This window comes from Barbus barbus (genome assembly GCF_936440315.1).
Source record: "Barbus barbus genome assembly, chromosome: 13".
NCBI classification, from domain to species: domain Eukaryota; kingdom Metazoa; phylum Chordata; class Actinopteri; order Cypriniformes; family Cyprinidae; genus Barbus; species Barbus barbus.
Window position 1 is genome coordinate 17,130,963 of NC_136741.1, and position 18,846 is coordinate 17,149,808.

The 18,846-nt window shown below is 36.4% G+C and overlaps 1 protein-coding gene across 3 annotated transcripts in view; it reads left to right on the forward strand.

The window, feature by feature from the left end:
* The first annotated feature begins 736 nt into the window (after window positions 1-736).
* dlg1a (discs large MAGUK scaffold protein 1a) overlaps window positions 737-18,846 on the forward strand; it is a 134,422-nt gene continuing 116,312 nt past the window's right edge. For all 3 annotated transcript variants that reach the window (XM_079432080.1, XM_079432079.1, XM_079432081.1), the window contains exons 1-3: window positions 737-1,390; window positions 1,574-1,705; window positions 4,333-4,490. In XM_079432080.1, coding sequence (XP_079288206.1) covers window positions 1,372-1,390; window positions 1,574-1,705; window positions 4,333-4,490 — 309 coding nt within the window. In that variant the 5' untranslated portion in view covers window positions 737-1,371. The remainder of the gene's footprint in view (window positions 1,391-1,573; window positions 1,706-4,332; window positions 4,491-18,846) is intronic.

Genomic DNA, 18,846 nt, shown 5'->3' on the forward strand with positions numbered 1-18,846 from the left:
TAGGATGACACAATGCAAAAGCTGCCTCATCTGAAACAAACAAAAAAAGGAAATGTATTCACTGAATACATATTGTTTTGTATACAAAACCAAACAATATGCTAATTATTTTCACTAAATAGTTGTGAATGAAAGAATGCATATAATGTGAATCAAATAGCTTTAAAATGAATTTTAAATTGATGAGTTAGGTCATATATTTGCACTCCTTCAATCAGAATAGTCTAATTAAGACAAAGCATCAAGCATTGTTACCAGAAATGCAAACTGTATTGTAAAATGTCCCATTATTATTTACTAAATATCAGGACTCTTGAAACGACACTCACTAACTGGTGTGTAATAAAATGACAACAAATTATTTCATTTTTATGGGTGATATTACTGAAGGTAATCAGTAAGTAAAGCAGGATTTTGATCATTCCAGCTGGCCATTCAAGAGACTATAAACCACAATCACAGCCATTTCATCAGCAGAAACAGGATGATGGATTATGAGTCTTCACGAGATAGTAGTAGGCTTATATACTGACAGATAAATAAATAAAGACATAGTCTCCACATATAAAAACTGCACTGCTGGTTTAAAATAAACTTAAACAAAAATATATACTGGGATATATTCTGCTGTTCTAGCACAGGAAGCTCATATACTTTGAACAAGACTGGTGTTCTGTAGTTCTTATATAATTTCCCCAGATTTCATTACTTAAAGTGAGGATAAACTTAATAAAGAGCTCTTTCACCGGCTGCTCTCTCGCAGCAGCTGAGTGAAGAAACCTGAGCGCAGAGATCAGTAGATCATGTGATCTGTTTGCATATCAAGGTCGCCATTTTGCAGGAAAGTTTGGGAATTTCGGGAACACTAGAAGAAGGAGGAAGTGTTGCGCTGAAGAAGTTTCGATCACGGATCTCCAGTCAGGAGGGAACGGGAGACATGTGAACGGGAGCCCGACTGCGACTGAACTTTACTTGCACTTCAGCAGGGATTATTAGTATTTCTGCCTTTTCTACCACTTCCATTGCAACAGATCGGAAGCAGTTTTTCCAAATGTTTGTAATGCACTCTGCGATTTGTCGATTTCGTCTGCAGAAAGTTTAGCGAAGTTGTTTGAAAGTGTCCACGGGGTCCTGCCGCATCTGACAGGGTTATGAGTGGAGTGGTCGCTTGCAGTTTTTATTGGATTGGAGGACTATTGATATTGAGTTTTCACATGTCAGCCAGACCCGGTCAGTGATCGCCGGTTATTGTTGATCACTGCGAAATCAAAGTGCCGCCACTGAAAGTGAAAGCGATCAGTCATTCATTCCAATGGTTTACAGCAGTCGCCCTTTAACAGCTGCGAGACTTTGAATCTTTGAGCCTTGATCATGCCAGTGAGAAAGAAAGGTAAGGTTTCTTTAAAATGGGTACATATTTAAAATGATGTGTAACCAATAGGCTATTTTAGTATATAACTTATGTTTTTTTTTTTTCATAACTATGTATTTTCTAAATATATATTTTAAGCATCTTACTTTGTTGCGTTTGGCCAGTGTTTCTCAGCAGGGTTTTTAAAAACGTGTTTTTCAGATGCTCAGAGGGCACTGCTGCTTCTGGACGAATACCGAACTAAACTCAGTCAGACCGAAGACCCTCATCTCAGACATTCAATTGAGAGAGTCATCAATATTTTTCAGAGTCAACTCTTCCAGGCTCTTATAGGTACGTTGCTGCTACTAGAACAAACAATGTTTCCCTCAAGGAAGTTTCTTAACACTTGTATTGTTGTGCTAAGGTGGTGGAACAGGTTGGACTTCACCATTATTTGACATGTTTGACATTTTCAATGATGTATTACAGCAACGTTGTTTTTTTTAATTCAACTGCAAATAAAGGTGTTTGCACGTAGCAAGTTGTTTTTCTTCTAAAAGACACTGAGAAAATTGTAAGGTTTCCATTCTCATGGAAAGCATTATAAAATCTTAAATTTTTCGAATGGAGCAACTGTAGTTGTGCTTCGTTTTGTAAAATATTTTAATCTATTTTACCATTTTCTTTTTCATTGGTTTCATCTATTTTTAATTTTTTTTTAAATTCAAGATTTCATCTGCCTAGTCGCTATATCATTTTTTTAAAAGACTTTATCCAGTAATCACAAAACATGGTAAAGTAATGGATTTCCATTTGTCAGAAAGTGTCTTGGCTTGTATTTGCTGGGAATGTAGTCTAAACATTTTGTGTGCAGTAATTTCAAGTCAATTTTTACCAATTTGAGAAAATCCTTTGAGTTTGCCTTTTAAGCAGGCTCTTTTGGGAGTTTATGCAATTAAGATAAAATGGAAAGGAAATTGGTGGTGATAAGCATTTTACTATTGAAAAAGTCCAACAGAACATATCCAGAAATAGCTATAAAGATAACTTGGAATGTTTTTGTATATTTGTTTTATACTGGCTGCTATGTGGACAGATTTATTGGGCATCTTCAAAACAAAAAGGTTGTGGTGAGAGATTTGATAAATGGATTTTATAGTGAATTTGTGGCATACCGTTACAGTACACTGTTGAAAATTGAAAATGTACTGGTAATTTTCTACCAAGACATTATCCATTGATTTGACAGACATTTCTTTTAACTCTAAACAATGCAGTGCAAAATTCAAAATACAGATAAAACACTTGTAAAAAAAAAAAATCAATGGGTATCATATTAATTCAGTACATTGTGCAGTAGCCCCTCACTGCAGAACAAAGATCTAGGGGGTGGGGTAGGATCCACATCTAGGGGGTGGAGATGGTTAAGTTTAGGGATGGAGATCGGTGGGTTTAGGGATCAGGGGTTGGAGACTGGTAGGTTTAGGTATATGTAAGGTGGGAGGAGGTGGATCTAGATCCAACCACACCCTCTGGATCTTGTGTTCTGCAGTGAGGACCATCTCGCATTGTGCCCTGTTTTAAATTTTTAGAATGTAGCATGACCTACCCTGTTGTAATTTAGAACATCTTTATATTCCCCACTGGACAAATCAAAGCACAGTGGTGCTTACTAGAGTCTTTCAGTACTTAATTAAGAGGCATTTGAAACGCATCTTTGCTTTGTTCAGTTTCCAGTAATGCTGTGCTCAGACGGTAAAACTTAGTGCATCCCTACTATTATATTTCCATGATTTGAACTCCCCTCATTTAGTTAGGCCTGGACTCTGCATGAATCCAGGGAAGTGCTGTTTATAACCATAAAGAGTGTTCATGTTTCTTAGTGTTATTATTTGTCCATCTGAGTGTTTTAGACTGTAAACATTTATGGAGACTCGAGTATCTCTGAAAAGTCAAAAGAATGTTATTGCTTTTAAACATGACTTAATCAGAAACTCTATATACTGCACACAGAAGTCCTCAGTATGTTACATACATGTTGGCTGCTATGTGGGTAAACATAGCATGCATTACAGCCTGCTTTTAAAAAATGTAAAGATTAATGCAGTATGCTTTTTTAATTACATTTTGTACTGTCGTATTGAAGGAAGCATGATGGTCAATAGATGGCTCCTTCTTGGTGCAGCCATTATTTTTGGTGTAAATTTGAGTAGCAGTATGTAGTAATTTATCCATGATGCATTTATCCAAAGCGACTTGTAAAAATTGTATTGTATTGCATTTCAAGGACAGTCACTCCAGAGCAACATGCCTTTTTCAAGTGGTCAATTGCAGTAACCAACAACTATCTGGTTACCATTTTACTGATACACCAGCTAGACTTTTTTTGACTCGATGTCCCATTAAAAATATACAACTGAACTGTAATTCAGAATTTGAAAAAATGTTCGTTAGAGAACACATGTAAGTCATAATTTGTTGTATGATATGTCTTTAATGTATTTTTGAATAAATGATTAGATTAAAAACGCACGCACACAAAGGGTGTCCCTTTATAGTGACTGATGGTGTAAGAGTAAGACTGAAGCTGTCTGAATATAATTTGGGCTTGGTTTATCTGAAAGCTACACATAAATGTACACTGGATGCAACTAGTACTTTTATTTTATCATTAATTTGATCATTGTTACTTCAGGGAAGTGTCAGGCTACAACAAATTCTGGTCTTTAAAAGCAATGTTATGGATTGAAGCCATATACAGGTTGTAATTTTTAGGTTAAACATAACGTAGTTACACTTGGTCATGTTTTTAATGATGGGATTGTTATTGATTTAGACTTGGCCATGTAAATGTGTCTTCATAAAAGTTTGTATCTTAGATTCTGTCTTTGATTCTGTGAACATTTGTAAGGATTATAGTTCTGTTGGTGGCTTATTAATCACTTGTATTTGACAATACAACTTCATAATTCTTTCAGATATTCAGGAATTTTATGAAGTGAGCCTCCAGGATAATGAGAATAAGCCCGCAGAGCCGTCAAACCTTAAACCGAGAGAACCCTTTCCTCCTGTTAATGAATGGAATCTCACTGGACCAACAGAAACTGTGCCCAGCTTCAATACCCAAAGCAAAGAGGTAAGCAGAATATTGATGTGTATGCTGCCTCTCAACTGCATCTTTGCTCTACGCATTACGTGGATCTTGAATGTCATGTTTGTTTTTAGAATAATTGCTGGTGTTTATGACACAATTATTGGTTCATTCTTTATTCGGTGGAAGCAGGTGTTATTCATGCAATGATTAATTCAAAAACCGATTAATTCTGAAATGAAACTGAACTGTGTAGGTTAAAGACACACAATAGTTGCTGCTACTTCAGTTATGTAGGGACTTTCTTCATTGGTAGATCAGTGTTATATGTGAAATGTTATATTGCTTAAAGAACTTGAATTGTAGATGGTGTCTATATTTGCGCAAGTTCTGTATAAGACCATTCAGAGACATTCTTTTGTCATGTCATAAAATGTCAGTTTCAAAAGTCATGGTAATGCTTCAGCTCTGGTGAACCTACTTCAGAACGTCTAGTACTTGTTAAACTTGTGCTTGAAAGATAATTGAGGATGTAATTGAAGTTCATGATGCTGAGCGTGTGAACACACTGTGAAGTGTTAAACTTCTGACCGATTTAAATGTTACTCTAAAATGGTATGTAGGGGTGTGCGATATTGAGAAAAAAAAAATCTCAATTTTGGGATTTTTTTTGATAACGATAATTAGACGATATTTTGCAGAGTGTGTTATTGTGCTGATATCTGACTACCGTGGACAGCTGCAGTTTTTGATATTCTTCATATTCTGTGTGGTCAGTTCACATCAGTTATTAATGAATCTTTTCATTTAACTTTAAATTGCAATTGCAATAAAGCAATTTTTTTTCTAAAAGTGTACAACTTTTGAGTCAAATTGTTACATTTAATCAGTCAATTAAGATAATACACATTTAGGCTGTTACCAAACAAATGAAACCAGCATCATCAAAATGAATCTTTGCAGAAGTTGCATCTGAAGTGGCATTTATATGTATTTCCATACTATTTAATGCATCTCAGAGGGACATGGAGTGCTTTAAACAGTTACAAAAGAACAATTATTTGACATTTTAAACAAAACATTGAATATTGATATTTAAAAATATTTTAAAAATGAAAATAGACTTTAAATGTGAAATTAAACCCACCAGTAGGTGGCAGAAAGTCGCTGGTAATAAGTGAGTCATTGCGACTGAACCGAATCATTTAACGGTGGACTCATTCAGGAACGAAACACCGTCATGTTGCTCAGAGACGCAAAACAGTGCTGTAGCTGTTTGGAATTATTTTTTTTGTCAAGAACAGGCAATATAGTGTCTAAAACGCAAGTCTCATAAACTTATTGTTAATTGAACTGTTGTATAAAATCAATATCACGTGTAATCATGCTTATTTTTTAAGAAAAAACGGCGCTCTTCGTGTTTTTTTTTTATTTATTTATTTATTTTTTTTTTTTTTTTATTATTATTTTTTTTTAACTATATGAAACGTAAATATATACATTTTCTGCCCCCATATCTTGAATTTTGCGATCATTCTTAATGCATTTTAATAGACTGAATCATGCAGTGAAAGAACACTCTAAATGCGCGCGTGCAGTGTTTAACCCGCTTCATCACCACGTAGGCTAATGTAAGCCTGCACTCCAAAGGTGATTTTGTTTGGTTTTTGCTGAATACTCGATATTGTCAAATTTCACCTCGTCAAAAAAACAACAATTACCATATTATCGCAGACGATATATATCGCACACCCCTAGTTCTGTGCCACTAGAGCAGAAAATTTAAGTGTTAGGCTGTTTTGTTATTTAATAATGTCAATATCTCATTTAAATCTGATAAGGGTTGGTCATACATGCATTTAAATTGTTCACATTCTAGAGAGTGGGAAGATATTACTTCTTTTGGGATTGGAAGTAATCTGCCACGCTGTGGATAGAGAGTGTTTTAAAAATGCATAAAACTCTCATTTCTAAGTCTCAGATGAGTGTTTGAACGTAGTTGAATTTCATGTCTCCACTGGCATAGAGGATGTAGCTTTGTGGTCTTTTATTATTTCTTAACTTGTGCTTTTCCACTGGGATTTTGAACGCATGTTACAGGAGTTGGGTATGACATGCCTTGAAAAATATTGCTTGCAGTTTAATGCAATGGCATACCGCATACACTTATAAAATAAAATATATTCTTTCAAACATTTTAGGATTTTATTATATTATATAACCCACTATTTATGATATTGCAGAACCATGTTTTTCTGAAAAAAAATTATCGCAGAAAAACATTTGCGAAAATGCATGTTTCCATCCAATGAGTCAAAGAGAACAAACTCGACACTTCCTGATAAACTGGCACTATATACCACTAAGAAAAGTAGGAGAAGCCACTAAATATAATCATTTTCATTATGATAAATTGCTCGCGCCTCAGAGCGAGCTCAAGAAACACATGAACGCGGTCATTGCTTTCAGAGGTGAATGCCTGCTGTTTGGGAACGCAGTCGTGCAAGGCAATTATACCGAATGACAGACTTTGCTCAGGCATTTCAGAATGACCAAAACAACATTTCACATGCTGTGCAACGAGGACGGCCCGTGGGTTAGTCCAGTTATCCCGTCCCATAGTGCAAAGTCGCATTATTTGGAAACACATTGTTTGTAAACGATTTGTGGGTTGAATTTTAAGGACCCAGTGTGCGGAGTTTGAATATCGCAAACATTTAGCGAATTTTCCTGTTTTATTGTAAAGCGTAAAGTCCACTGGTTGATGTTGAAACAGCAGGGCAGAGGCGTTTTACGTACTGTTGGAGCGCGCGGAGCACATTATGCTGCTCGGTCTCCCCGTGGTGCTCCGATCAACTCTGCACGCGCGCCAATATGAGTGCCAGCGTCGTCCTTCTCCGCATTCCCGACACACTGACATGAGGTGATGCAGACTGGACTCTTCTGAGTATATGGACGCGTACGTTTGCTCAACTGAGAGTAAGTTCCTGTCGTGCGCGCAATGCTTTTATGCATATGCATTCGCAGCTGGTGAGATGCTGAGAGGTCGCGCTCTGCAGAATGGACTGTTTATGTATCGTTAGCACAAAGGTAAGGCATCCATATGCGTGTTTGCAATGCTCCCCGTGCTGTTTGTCCAGATTATGTTTCAAATACAGATAATTATGATATAGCCTATTGACTCTAAGATTAAGATGGGCAAGTGGTTACATTACTATCCCTAGGATATTCAAATGAGTATCCACAAAGTTTAAGGCTCCCGTCTGTCTGTTTTCTGAACATTTTACATAATAATAGGAAACCACCACATAATTACTAACCCAATAATATGATTACTTTGATGAGAAATAATGCTGTGAAAGGTGATCACACTGTGCAGTTTGCACTGATTAGGCTCTTAAACAGTGCGGAAGTCGTGGCCTAATGGTTAGAGAGTTGGACTCGTGATCCAAAGGTTGCGGGTTCGAGTCTCCGGCCGGCAGGAATTGTAGGTGGGGGGAGTGAATGTCCAGCGCTCTCTCCACCCTCAATACCACGACTGAGGTGCCCTTGAGCAAGGCACCGAACCCCCAACTGCTCCCCGGGCGCTGCAGCATAAAATGGCTGCCCACTGCTCCGGGTGTGTGTTCACGGTGTGTGTGTTCACTGCTGTGTGTGTGCACGTTGGATGGGTTAAATGCAGAGCACGAATTCCGAGTATGGGTCACCATACTTGGCTGAATGTCACTTCACTTCACTTCACTTATTAAGTTGGAAAGTGTTTTTTGAGCTTAATTATTGAATATTTAGGAGGTGTTAGTAACTATAGGTAAGCATTACACAACTACATTTTATACTGACTCCCTTAAGTTTTCAGAACTCAAAGGAATTGAAACGAAAGAGCTTGATACATGAACAAAGGAGCAGTCTAGCAACTGGTTGTCCATCACATCTTTAACAGCGTATTTGCAGATCTTTGCTGTCAATCACTTGTGTTAGAACTGTCAGCCTCTTTCAGATTAAGAAAAATGGTACACTGTAAAACCTAAAGGTCAAATTTATTAAATGAAATGAGTTAATTTTACTCAAATATGACTCGTTTCTTTGCACTTAATAGTTATGTGAACTCAATAACTGATTGTATTAAGTAGAACTCAGACTTAATTATGGAGTAAATTATATAAGTTCACAGTACTCTTATAACTATTGGTTTCTAAACTGAAATAAATTGAGGCAATCGGTTTCCTCAGTTGAAATGAGTTATCACAAACTCATTGTCTTTTAGAGTGTAGTGTGTTGGAGAGAGAATGAATCAAAACCCTTCTTGAGTGACCGAGTGAAGCAGAAAGAACTAAGAAAAAAAACTAGACCGTATTTTTTGGCTGCACATCTGAGAGCATGAAATCTGCAGGAGCTGCCTGACACTTTGGAATGAAAATTATATAAAAAAAAGTGAATCATTAAAGATGCATTACAAAATCCAAAATTTTATCTCTCACAGCAAGGCTAATGTCAGTTCGAGATGGGAAGCAGTTACCTGTTGATGCAGACATTATTTAATGTTTTTCTATGTGCTGCTGCATATTTAGGATAATATTTTTTCTGTCTACTTATTTATATAAGGAATATTTAAGGATGAGTTCTCCCATTTCAACCTGGCACAAATGTGTGTCACTCATCTAGGGTGTTCTTATCTGAATGTGATCGGAGTACCCTTCAGTGGGTGAAATTTGTAAAAGATAAAGCTGTTTATCATTCAATGCCAATTATGATCACTCATCATCATAACAGAATGCTGAATTTTTTTTAAGACCCAGCCATCTGGAAGTACTGAAAGAAATTAGCATAATGAGATCATAGTCTACTGATTTTTATCCGTCACCAGAATTTATTTAACTGGCTAAGTGTGTTAAAGCGCACGTGTCAAAGAGTCCTCTAGAATTCAATAGTTATTATTGCAGGTTTGCACGTAAAGAGGATGTTTTCCGAGTGCAGACCACGTGCAGTGTCTGAACACTTACAGGCATGCACTTGAAATGTGCTAAAAGTATGGATATATAATCTGTGGAGTGCATTATATTTGTCGGTAGTGGCAAAAGCACATCTGTGCTGCTGTAAATGCACAGCCATGACCAGCCCTCCACCTGAAGGCAAGGCCCAAGGGTCTCTTTTAAAGCCTTGCATGCTTAAGCTTCTAGACCAGTGGTCGGCAACAGGCCGCGGGCCAAAAGTGGCTCAAATCAGAACGAATGTGAAGGCTATGATGACTGCAGTGGACATGAGCGGGAAGTTATATTTCTCAAGGAATTTATTTGTTCCTTCTGAATATTTTCAGCTGACTTTTGTTTTAAACTTGCACTTGCGAGTTAAAAAGTTATAATTCTGAGATATAAACTCGCAATTCTGAGAACATATCAGTCTTTTTTTTCCCCCTCAAAATTGGACGTTAACTCGCAATTCTGACTTTATAACTCGCAATTGCGAGTTTACATCTCACAATTCTGTGAAAAAAAAAAAAAAAAAGCCTTTTAAAAAAAAAATAACCTTTTTTTTTTTTTTTATTCAGTGGTGGAAACGGGCTTCCATAGAACTGTGATATTTCAAACATAGTGAAATACTTTAGATGCGGAGCAGTGTTTCTGATATCAGTGAGCGCGGAGTGGAGCGGAGTGATTATTAAATGCTCGGAGCGCGGAGGAGAAATTGTTGGTTATTGCTCCACTCCGCTCACATACTCTGATCGGACACCGCCACACAAATGTGGCTTTTTGTTAATGACTGTCGCAGGATTTTACACAGAGTAACAGCTCACTACCAGCTACAAAATACACTGTAACAGTCAGTCACAGGCAATTCTGCTTGCATTTTTCATCAATTCATATCTTAAATGATCCTTTAACTATGTTCTGGCCCACCATCTAGTGGTGTGAATGTTTTTGGCCCGATGCCAAACTTGCTTGCCTACCCCTGTTCTAGACTTTCCCATGTTCTTATATAGGCAACTAGTGGCCATCTCCAGTACTACTTTTCCATGGGAGTTAAATTTGTGATTTGATAATTGTCTTAATTGAGGCGAGAGTTCCTTTCTAGATTAATCTTGACATTTAAAATTCAGTGCTTGTTCTTGCACATGCATATTGTTTTAACATGAATGTCATACAGTGTTTAGTATGTATTTTACTCTCCCTCTTTTATTGGTTTGCTTTTTACTGAGTGGTTTGCCCTTTTCAAGAGCCTCTCTTTGAAGAACATAATAAGCATGGTTTGCAGAGAGCAGCACACTGTCAGTTTTATGTGACTGGTGGATGTGACCTAAACTTAAAATGTTTTCAAATGCCACTGATTTCAACAATACAAAGATAGTCAATTAGCCCTCCATGTCATAACCCCCCCCCCCCCCCCCCCCCCCCCGAAGCCAATTTATAGTTTGTCAAGGCATCAAACATTATTTTGTTCAATGTGACCAGTGCTCTCCCTCCCTAAAACATCAGGTGTTTTGCTCCAAGATTTTTTTTATAGTTTTGAGAAAAACCTGCCACTCAGTTGTTGTTACGCACTGAAGTCAGTGGAAATGTGGGCTGGTGGTGGTGTGTGTGTGTGTGTGTGTACATGGGCCGTTCTAACGCAAACTGCTGTCCCATAACCAAAAAACATATTTAAAAAGCATTTAAGTATTCAAATCTTAGATGTTTATTAAGACCCTTCTATTATCTATTAAACCCCACAATAATATTTAAAATATTAGTAAGCTTAATATATAAAAAAATTATTTTGTACTTTTTTCATTTTTTCCATTGCTGTTTTTAAAAGTATCTTTGATTCATTTAAGAAGTGAAGTTCAAAAAAAGTTTTTATATTTTCTTTGTAGATTATGAAACATGAAGAATGCGGGACACTATCTAAAATTGTCACTACATTTGGTGGAGTTTTGGTAGTGACATCTTTGTTTTTTGTGCATTATCCCATAGAATTGTCACTACCGAAACATGTCATCATTGTTTCGTAGTCACAAAAGAGAACACCACCTTATATTTGGGAGAAATAAACAGGATTTTAGTACAGTTATGCAGATTATTATTATTTTTAGTATGTTTTAGTATGGGAGTTAAAATTCTACAAATTCTGTCTCTACCGAAAATGTGCTGTCACTACCAAAACATGGGATGTTTTGTCAAAAATATAGTATAGCCTACTAAAAAAAAAAAAAAAAAAAAAAAAAAAAAGAGTATGATCAACTTTTTGCCTTTTTTATAGAGAAAAATTGGATTCAAAACACAACAAATCTCATAAAATTTTATTCATTAAAAGTAGTTTTAATTTGCCTCTGAAGAAAATTAATAAAACGGCAAAAAAATTTATTTACAATCTAGATGCAAGCAAAATCTTTAGAGGTCAATAAAACACTTCTTAAATTGTTATTACTGTGTTTCGGTAGTGACAAATATTCCAGGACTCTGAAAATACAATATGAGAATTAACTGCACAAATGTGTACCTTGGATATTATACAATTTGCATGCATACAAATGTTTTGGAAAAACACTTTTTTTTTTTTTTCCAAGATATTTCCAACTCTGACTTTGGACCAGTTCTGTAGAATGTTCCATATATTGACACTTTTAATTATCAGCATCAGCTGATAAGTGTCTGATGCAGGACTTTTATTTTGACACTGCTGAGAATGCACAATTAGTATTAGCAGATCTTTATTTAGGAAAATGTGAATTTCCTTTTTTTATTTTAAGTTTTAACAATTTCTTTAAAAATACTATAATAGAATTTAATAAAATATCTGGTTGCTACAGATTTATTTTTTAAGTTTGTATTGTTTTAATATTGATTTAATTTGTAAAACTTATTTCTAATTTAGTAAATATTAAATAAAAATATAAATTTTATTGCAGCATGTGTTATTTACTATATTTTGAATTAGATGGTGTGATCATATAGGCTTTAAATCGGCCATCAGCCGCTCTGCTCTCTAAAATATCAGCACTGGCATCAGCTGTCAAAAAGTCCATATTAGTCGATCACTACACTGTAAAAAAAAAAGTTGAGCCAACTTTTAAAATTTTAAAGCAACCAGCTTTTTGCAGATTGAGTTCTCTCAACTTATTTTTGTAGGAGATTCTCAACTTTTTGTTGTATAAACTTAAAACAAGTTGAGAACTCAAAAATCTGCAGGAGTTTGTTGCCTTAATTTTGGCTCAACTTTTTTATTTACTTTTTTTTTTTTTTTTACAGTGAGTTTTGTTGAACACTATACAAAGCATGAGCATGGGTGGTCCGGGAAGGGAGTTTTCAGTTAGAGTATGTTTACACAGTAAATCAAACACTTTAATTTTAAACTCTTGTTGTTATCACCCCCCCATAACGGAGTAAATCAACCTGTTTTGTCAAACTACTGCTTCTATTCTATTTTTAGCTAATGTGTTCACTCACTGAACAGATATCTGCAATATTTGTGGACCTGCACAAATGTAATCATTACGGATAACCATCAGAGCTCACAATGTCCTGGGATTGTGGATATTAAGAGGTTCTTTTTAGGGCTCTGCCTGGGTTCATTTGTGTTCGCTTGCTTTGCAGGTTTGTGCGCAGCAGATGTGCTCTGAATTTACACAGTGTTTTTTTTCCCACCACCTCAGAAGCAAAAACCTGCTGTTAGCAATTAACTTTTGGAGCTTTTATGTATGTGTGAAGGCCCAGGGATGTTCTTAGTGGTCCTCCACAGCTACTTAGGGGGTCTTAAGAGTTCTGTTGACAAGCTTGTCTTAACTTGTTAATTACATGTTTGGAATTAGATTAAACAGAACTTTTTGATACAAATTAAATGCATGACTGAAATGACAGTTTATGAGGTAAATACTTTATTATTGTGTCTAGAAGTTTTTTGAGTGGAATAATAGTTTCCTTGGCTTACCTTTTAAGCTTTAAGTAGCTTAGGCATTTATCCCTTAATTGTCTTTGGAAAGACCTATTTTTGACTGTAAGAGAATTTGATCTTTGTCTTGGTCAGCTGAAGTACACTTGAGTAGTTACAAGAATAAGCTGTGGAAGTGTTAATGAGCAGTTGCATTACTCGAGGTCATTGCATGGTGTCATTCGGTGAAGACCGGAGAGGACAACCCAGGCTAAATGGAGGATTCAGATGAGGAACTGCATGTAAAGTATCTTGCTTTTAAAAATAATTGCTCATGTGTCACGCTGTGGTGCTTTCTGTCTTTGAGTGCCACTTATAGAGAGAGAAATTGAACTTGTTATCTTGTTTTCTGTATTAGTTTGGTCTGAGTAAATGTGGATGCTGTTTCTATGGCATATTACAAATATATGAAATTAAAATATTTAAAAATCTTTGGACATTTATATTCCTCAGGATCCATTATGGTTGTAAATTGTAATAATGGACTAAAGTGGAGAAACCTTTGATAATGAAGGCTGGAGTAATGCAAATCTTGTTAAGAATTGTTTTATTAATCAGATGTTTAACTATAAATTAAAAAAGAATATTAGTGGTTTTTAGTGGAATTTCACGAGAATTGGTTGAGTGACACCATGAAGAGATGTCGCTGTTTGTTCCAGTTTGAAGCTTTGAGGTTTCTCTTTCTTCTGAATATAGGTCTCGTTAGAAGTACGATCAGAGGTTTTACATGAGTCCTGCCTCTCACAGCCTGTTTCTTTCTTCAGGGAAGACTGTCAGCTGAAAATATAGCACAAACTGACATTCTTATGTATTTGCATTTCAAACAAACAGTTATGGTTATTTAAATGTTAAATATTGTCCTATTTTCATAACTAATGCTATATCGCCTGAAAAATTGCTGTTAGAATAATTAGTTATAAATCAAGTGTCTTGTGTGTTCTTTTCTGAATATTATAATTTGGCAATAGTTTGTTGTGGCTGAAAGACTGTCACTGTTCATAGATTTTATACTGTACAGGAGGGCGATATCACAAAAATATCATATCACTGATGTGATCCTACCATGTGAACTATCCGTTTAATGAAAACGGCAGCATGTTTAGTACTATTAGTCTGCTGTTACTTTAAGACCTGCACGCATTTGTTTTTCTCTGGAATGTTTACTTACAGTTTAGACATAACTGACTGTATGTAAACCTTGTGTGTTTTTGACGACATGAAAGATAACTTAGTCCAGTAATCAGCTGCTGTTTGACAGGCTTTTTAGTGTGCGACTGCATGTTTCAGGTGTACACACTCTGAAAAAGTGCATGTTAGAAAAGCATACGAATAAAGTGTTTAACAGGCAAGGCTTTAAAGCACATGCAAGTAATGTACTTTTGTGACAACGAATAAGTGCAGTGTCCTGTGAGTGTAACTCTACTGCATTTAATGTCAATGTATGTCCCGTTGTACAGTATATTGAGATGGAGGCGCCAGAACTGCAACTGATAGAATGTGCGCTGTAGCGTAATACTATTCTATTTTTTTTTTGAGACATTTTAATCGTCCACAATCAAAAATCATGATATCGCACACCCCTCTCTACAGTACAGTGTGGTTGTACTGCTGTGTTGATGTCAGCAGGGGTTGCAGAGGTCAACGAGTTGAGGTACGTGTGTCGGCATCTAGAGCTGCTCAGGTGACAGCAGGTGGGAGCCGGCGGGCGCTGTGGCAGAATCCTGCACTCGCACCTCCACACTTACTGAGTCACTTCCCATTCACTTACTCACTGCCCCCACATGCACACTTAAGTGCTGGACATTGTAGCTAAAACATTATAGCTCTCTCTTTTTTACACATTATTGGTGAATTTTTTTTATTTTTTTATTTTTTTAAAGGATTAGTTCACCCCAAAATGTATATTGTCATTAATTACTCACCCTCATGTCGTTCCAAACCTGTTACAAGTTAAAACTGCAGTCCGTAAGTTTTACCTCTTTGTCGCCATCTATGTTTGAAAACCTGGAATTGCAGCTCTGTGCGGAATTATCTTTCATGCATGGGGTTGTGATCCGGTGTTCCGGCACGACTCCAGCACGGATGAGTCTAATGTTTTGAGGTGAATGTGTAGCTGTCAGTCACCGCACTGGTTTGGATACTGTACTCAGGAATCACAGATTCTAGCCTATGTCTTGGAATATATGACCCAAATTAGAATCTTCACCATATATTGTCATCTGAACAAGTAAGTAACAAGTCTGCCACGCTTGTTCTGACCAACTGAGGAAAAAAGAATTACAATAAATCGCGCTACCAATGGTAATTTAAGTGTAGCAATCGATTAGCTCATATCACATTAAACCGTGCAAATTATTATTATTGTTACACTTTATTCTCAAATTATTAATGTTAACAGCATTAGTATTGCGTGACAATGAGTATAGTGTGTATTAGCCTGTAGATTTCAATTTCTGTACAGTCTAATCTAATTGTCATACCATTCGAATTTCATATTAATAAATCCTTTTAACCCAAAAAGCAAACTGTGCTCCCTTCAAACTGGTTTTCTTTAAAATACAAATCTTGTGTAATAAGGCTCTGTAATCAGAAGCATATTTAAAACTGAAATATAATTTAATTTCATTGACGTGTTTCATAAACACACAATCTTTTCTGGATTACAGTCCACCATCAAAATGATAACATTTAATTATTCTAGCTGCTTTGAAAAATGCGATAGCGTAGTAGATAGCGTAGTAGATAGCGTAGTAGCCGGTGCAACTTCTTTGTTTACAGACGTGACCTAATGACGCAGTGTCATGCTCGCATTTCCCACGGAAACCAACACGTACCACTCAAATTAGAAAATATTATTATAAGATAACCGTTGTGAATCGGGCTAAAGTAAGGCGGTAGTTTTGAACACTGGCTGGTTATGTACTTTCTCAAATATTGATTTTGGATCATTTTTAACCCAAAAAGTTATGGACTGCAGCTTTAAGATATTTTTGATGAAATCTGAGGGCTTTCTGCCCTGCATAGACAGCAACACAACTGAAATGTTGAAATGTTCCCAGACCCAGAAGCGTAGTAAGGACGTCAATAAAACAGTCCATGTGACATCAGTGGCTTAACTTCAATTTTGCGAAGTTCAATTTTATGAGAATACTTTTTGTGCACAAAGAAAACAAAAATAACAATTTATTCAACAATTCTTTTCCCCAAGTTACGTCTTCCAGCATTTTGGAGAGTATCACGATGCATGTGTGTATTTTCCCCAGAACATAATCAATGTAATCAGCGTTGTTTACGTTCAGCATGCGTACGCTTTCTCTTGAATGTAAAAAATGCTGATTACGTTCTGGGGAAAGCGTGCACATGCGTCGTGGTACTCTCCAAAATGTCCGAAGACTGTAACTCGGGAAGAAGAATTGTTGAATAAATTATTTTAGTTTTCTTTGTGCACAAAAAGTATTCCCGTAGCTTCGTAAAATTGAAGCTTATCGACTGATCTAGGGTCTGCTTCTGGGTCTAGGGACATTTTGGTTCCCTTGCTGTCTATGCAGGGTCAGAGAGCTCTCAGATTTCATCAAAAAATATCTTACTTTGTGTTCTGGAAACGAACAGAGGTCTTACGGGTTAACAACATGAGGGTGAGTACTTAATGACAGAATTTTCATTTTTGGGTGAACTAACACCCAAATATGAAAATCTTAAAATGTGTTTTGTCTGTGCAGTGGTTTGACAGCCATAGTCTTTGCATTCTGACTTCATCGCACTCTTTAGACTTTGTGTGGGACTCTGTGTCCCCATTCTGGCTCTCTCTCCCTTTCTGTCTGTGTCTCTCATGTACACTGTGGTGAGCTTGCCGAGTGGGTGACGCGTGTGGGGAGATTCAGTCTGGTGCAGTGAGACCCCCAGCTGTTATGTCTTGACTATCATGCCAGTTGGCTGTCTGATTGAATTTAGAGTGAGGAAATACTTCAGTATTGGTTGCTATTGTGTTCTAAGACCTAAAGTCTGTGTTTCAGTTTCAAAATGTCCCTTCCAAAAAAAAATAGTGGATGTACAGAGATGATCAAACACTGCGAAATATACCTCAGGCTGTCAGACAGAAGCTGCATCTGAATTACAGTATTGTACACTATCCTTCAAAAGTTTGGGGTCAAAAAGATTTTACTCTTTTTAAAGAATTTAAAACTTCTTTTCAACAAGGATGCATTCAGTTGATAAAAAGTTATATTAAATACTTACACATTGTTGCTAATTTTTTCTTTTATCCAATGAATGCTGTTCTTCAACTTTCTACTTCTCAAGAATCCTGAAAAAATATATTAAGCAGCAACTTTTTTTTTTTATACATTAAAAATAAGAAATTATTCTTGAGCACCAAATCTGCATATTAGAATGATTTCTGAAGTATCAGTGACACTGAAGACACTGCATTCTTTAGGTATGAAAGGAATGTAGTGTGCACATTAATGTCCTTTTTTAATTAGATGTTGCATAAGGATGTGCATGCTAGCTTTGCATATGGATTAGCCTGTTAGCTTAGCCAAAACCCTACACTAAATGAGAACCCCTTTATTGGGAATTTGGGTGTAAAATGCAGTATGTGAGCTAGGAGAGAAGAAAACAAATGTAAAGGGCTGATTAGGCAGAATGCAAATTTGACATAATTGTCATATACTAATTAGTGCATACTGTCATCTAGTCTTGGATAATAATTTCTCATTTTGTCACCTCACAGCTCACCGCTTTTACAGTAAAGTAGGATTGATGTTGTATTGTAGAAACTGTCAGATGCAAATGTTTACCAAATGGAGGAAAGTATGGGTTTTTGAGTATCTCAAACGGCTCTTTTTGCAGCGAGACGTTTTTAGGTCTGAAATTAACAGTATGTTTTTATAGTAGACCTCTTATTTGGAAAAATGAAAAAGTGATTCCTTATGTTATGATCCATTTAAATGTTAATCTGGGACTTGGTGCAATCAATCAGTTTCTTACACCTAAGGCAAGAACAAGACATGTCTAGATGAAACTCGTACTTGGTTGGTGTAGAAAAAAAAAGACACATACCTGTGTAGTCTGTGTTGTGCTATAGCTGCACCCTTATAGTTTAACTCCAGTGGAGTTGACAGGGCTGCACAGGCAATCTAATGAAACACCTGCGGTGGAGCTGGAGGCGGCCACCCACCCCTGAGTGTGACCCCGCCGGTCTGAGAGGAATAAATTACCTGCCAGTGTATGAGTATGTTGAGTAAGACTGTCAGCTTGTTTTATGCTGCTGGCCATTGTGGATTGCATATTTTAAGCATCACCACAGTCCTTGAAGTCACTCTCAGGGGACTTCAAACTAAAATCTCCTGAAATCCAGCTGCACAGGGGTTATGTGCTGTGCCAAAAATTATTTAAATTACTGAATATGTGAGTATACATTATGCAAAAAGGTTTCTATTTTAAAACCTTTTCATCAAAAAATCATGTAAGCAGCACCTTTTTGTTTTGTTTGTTTTCT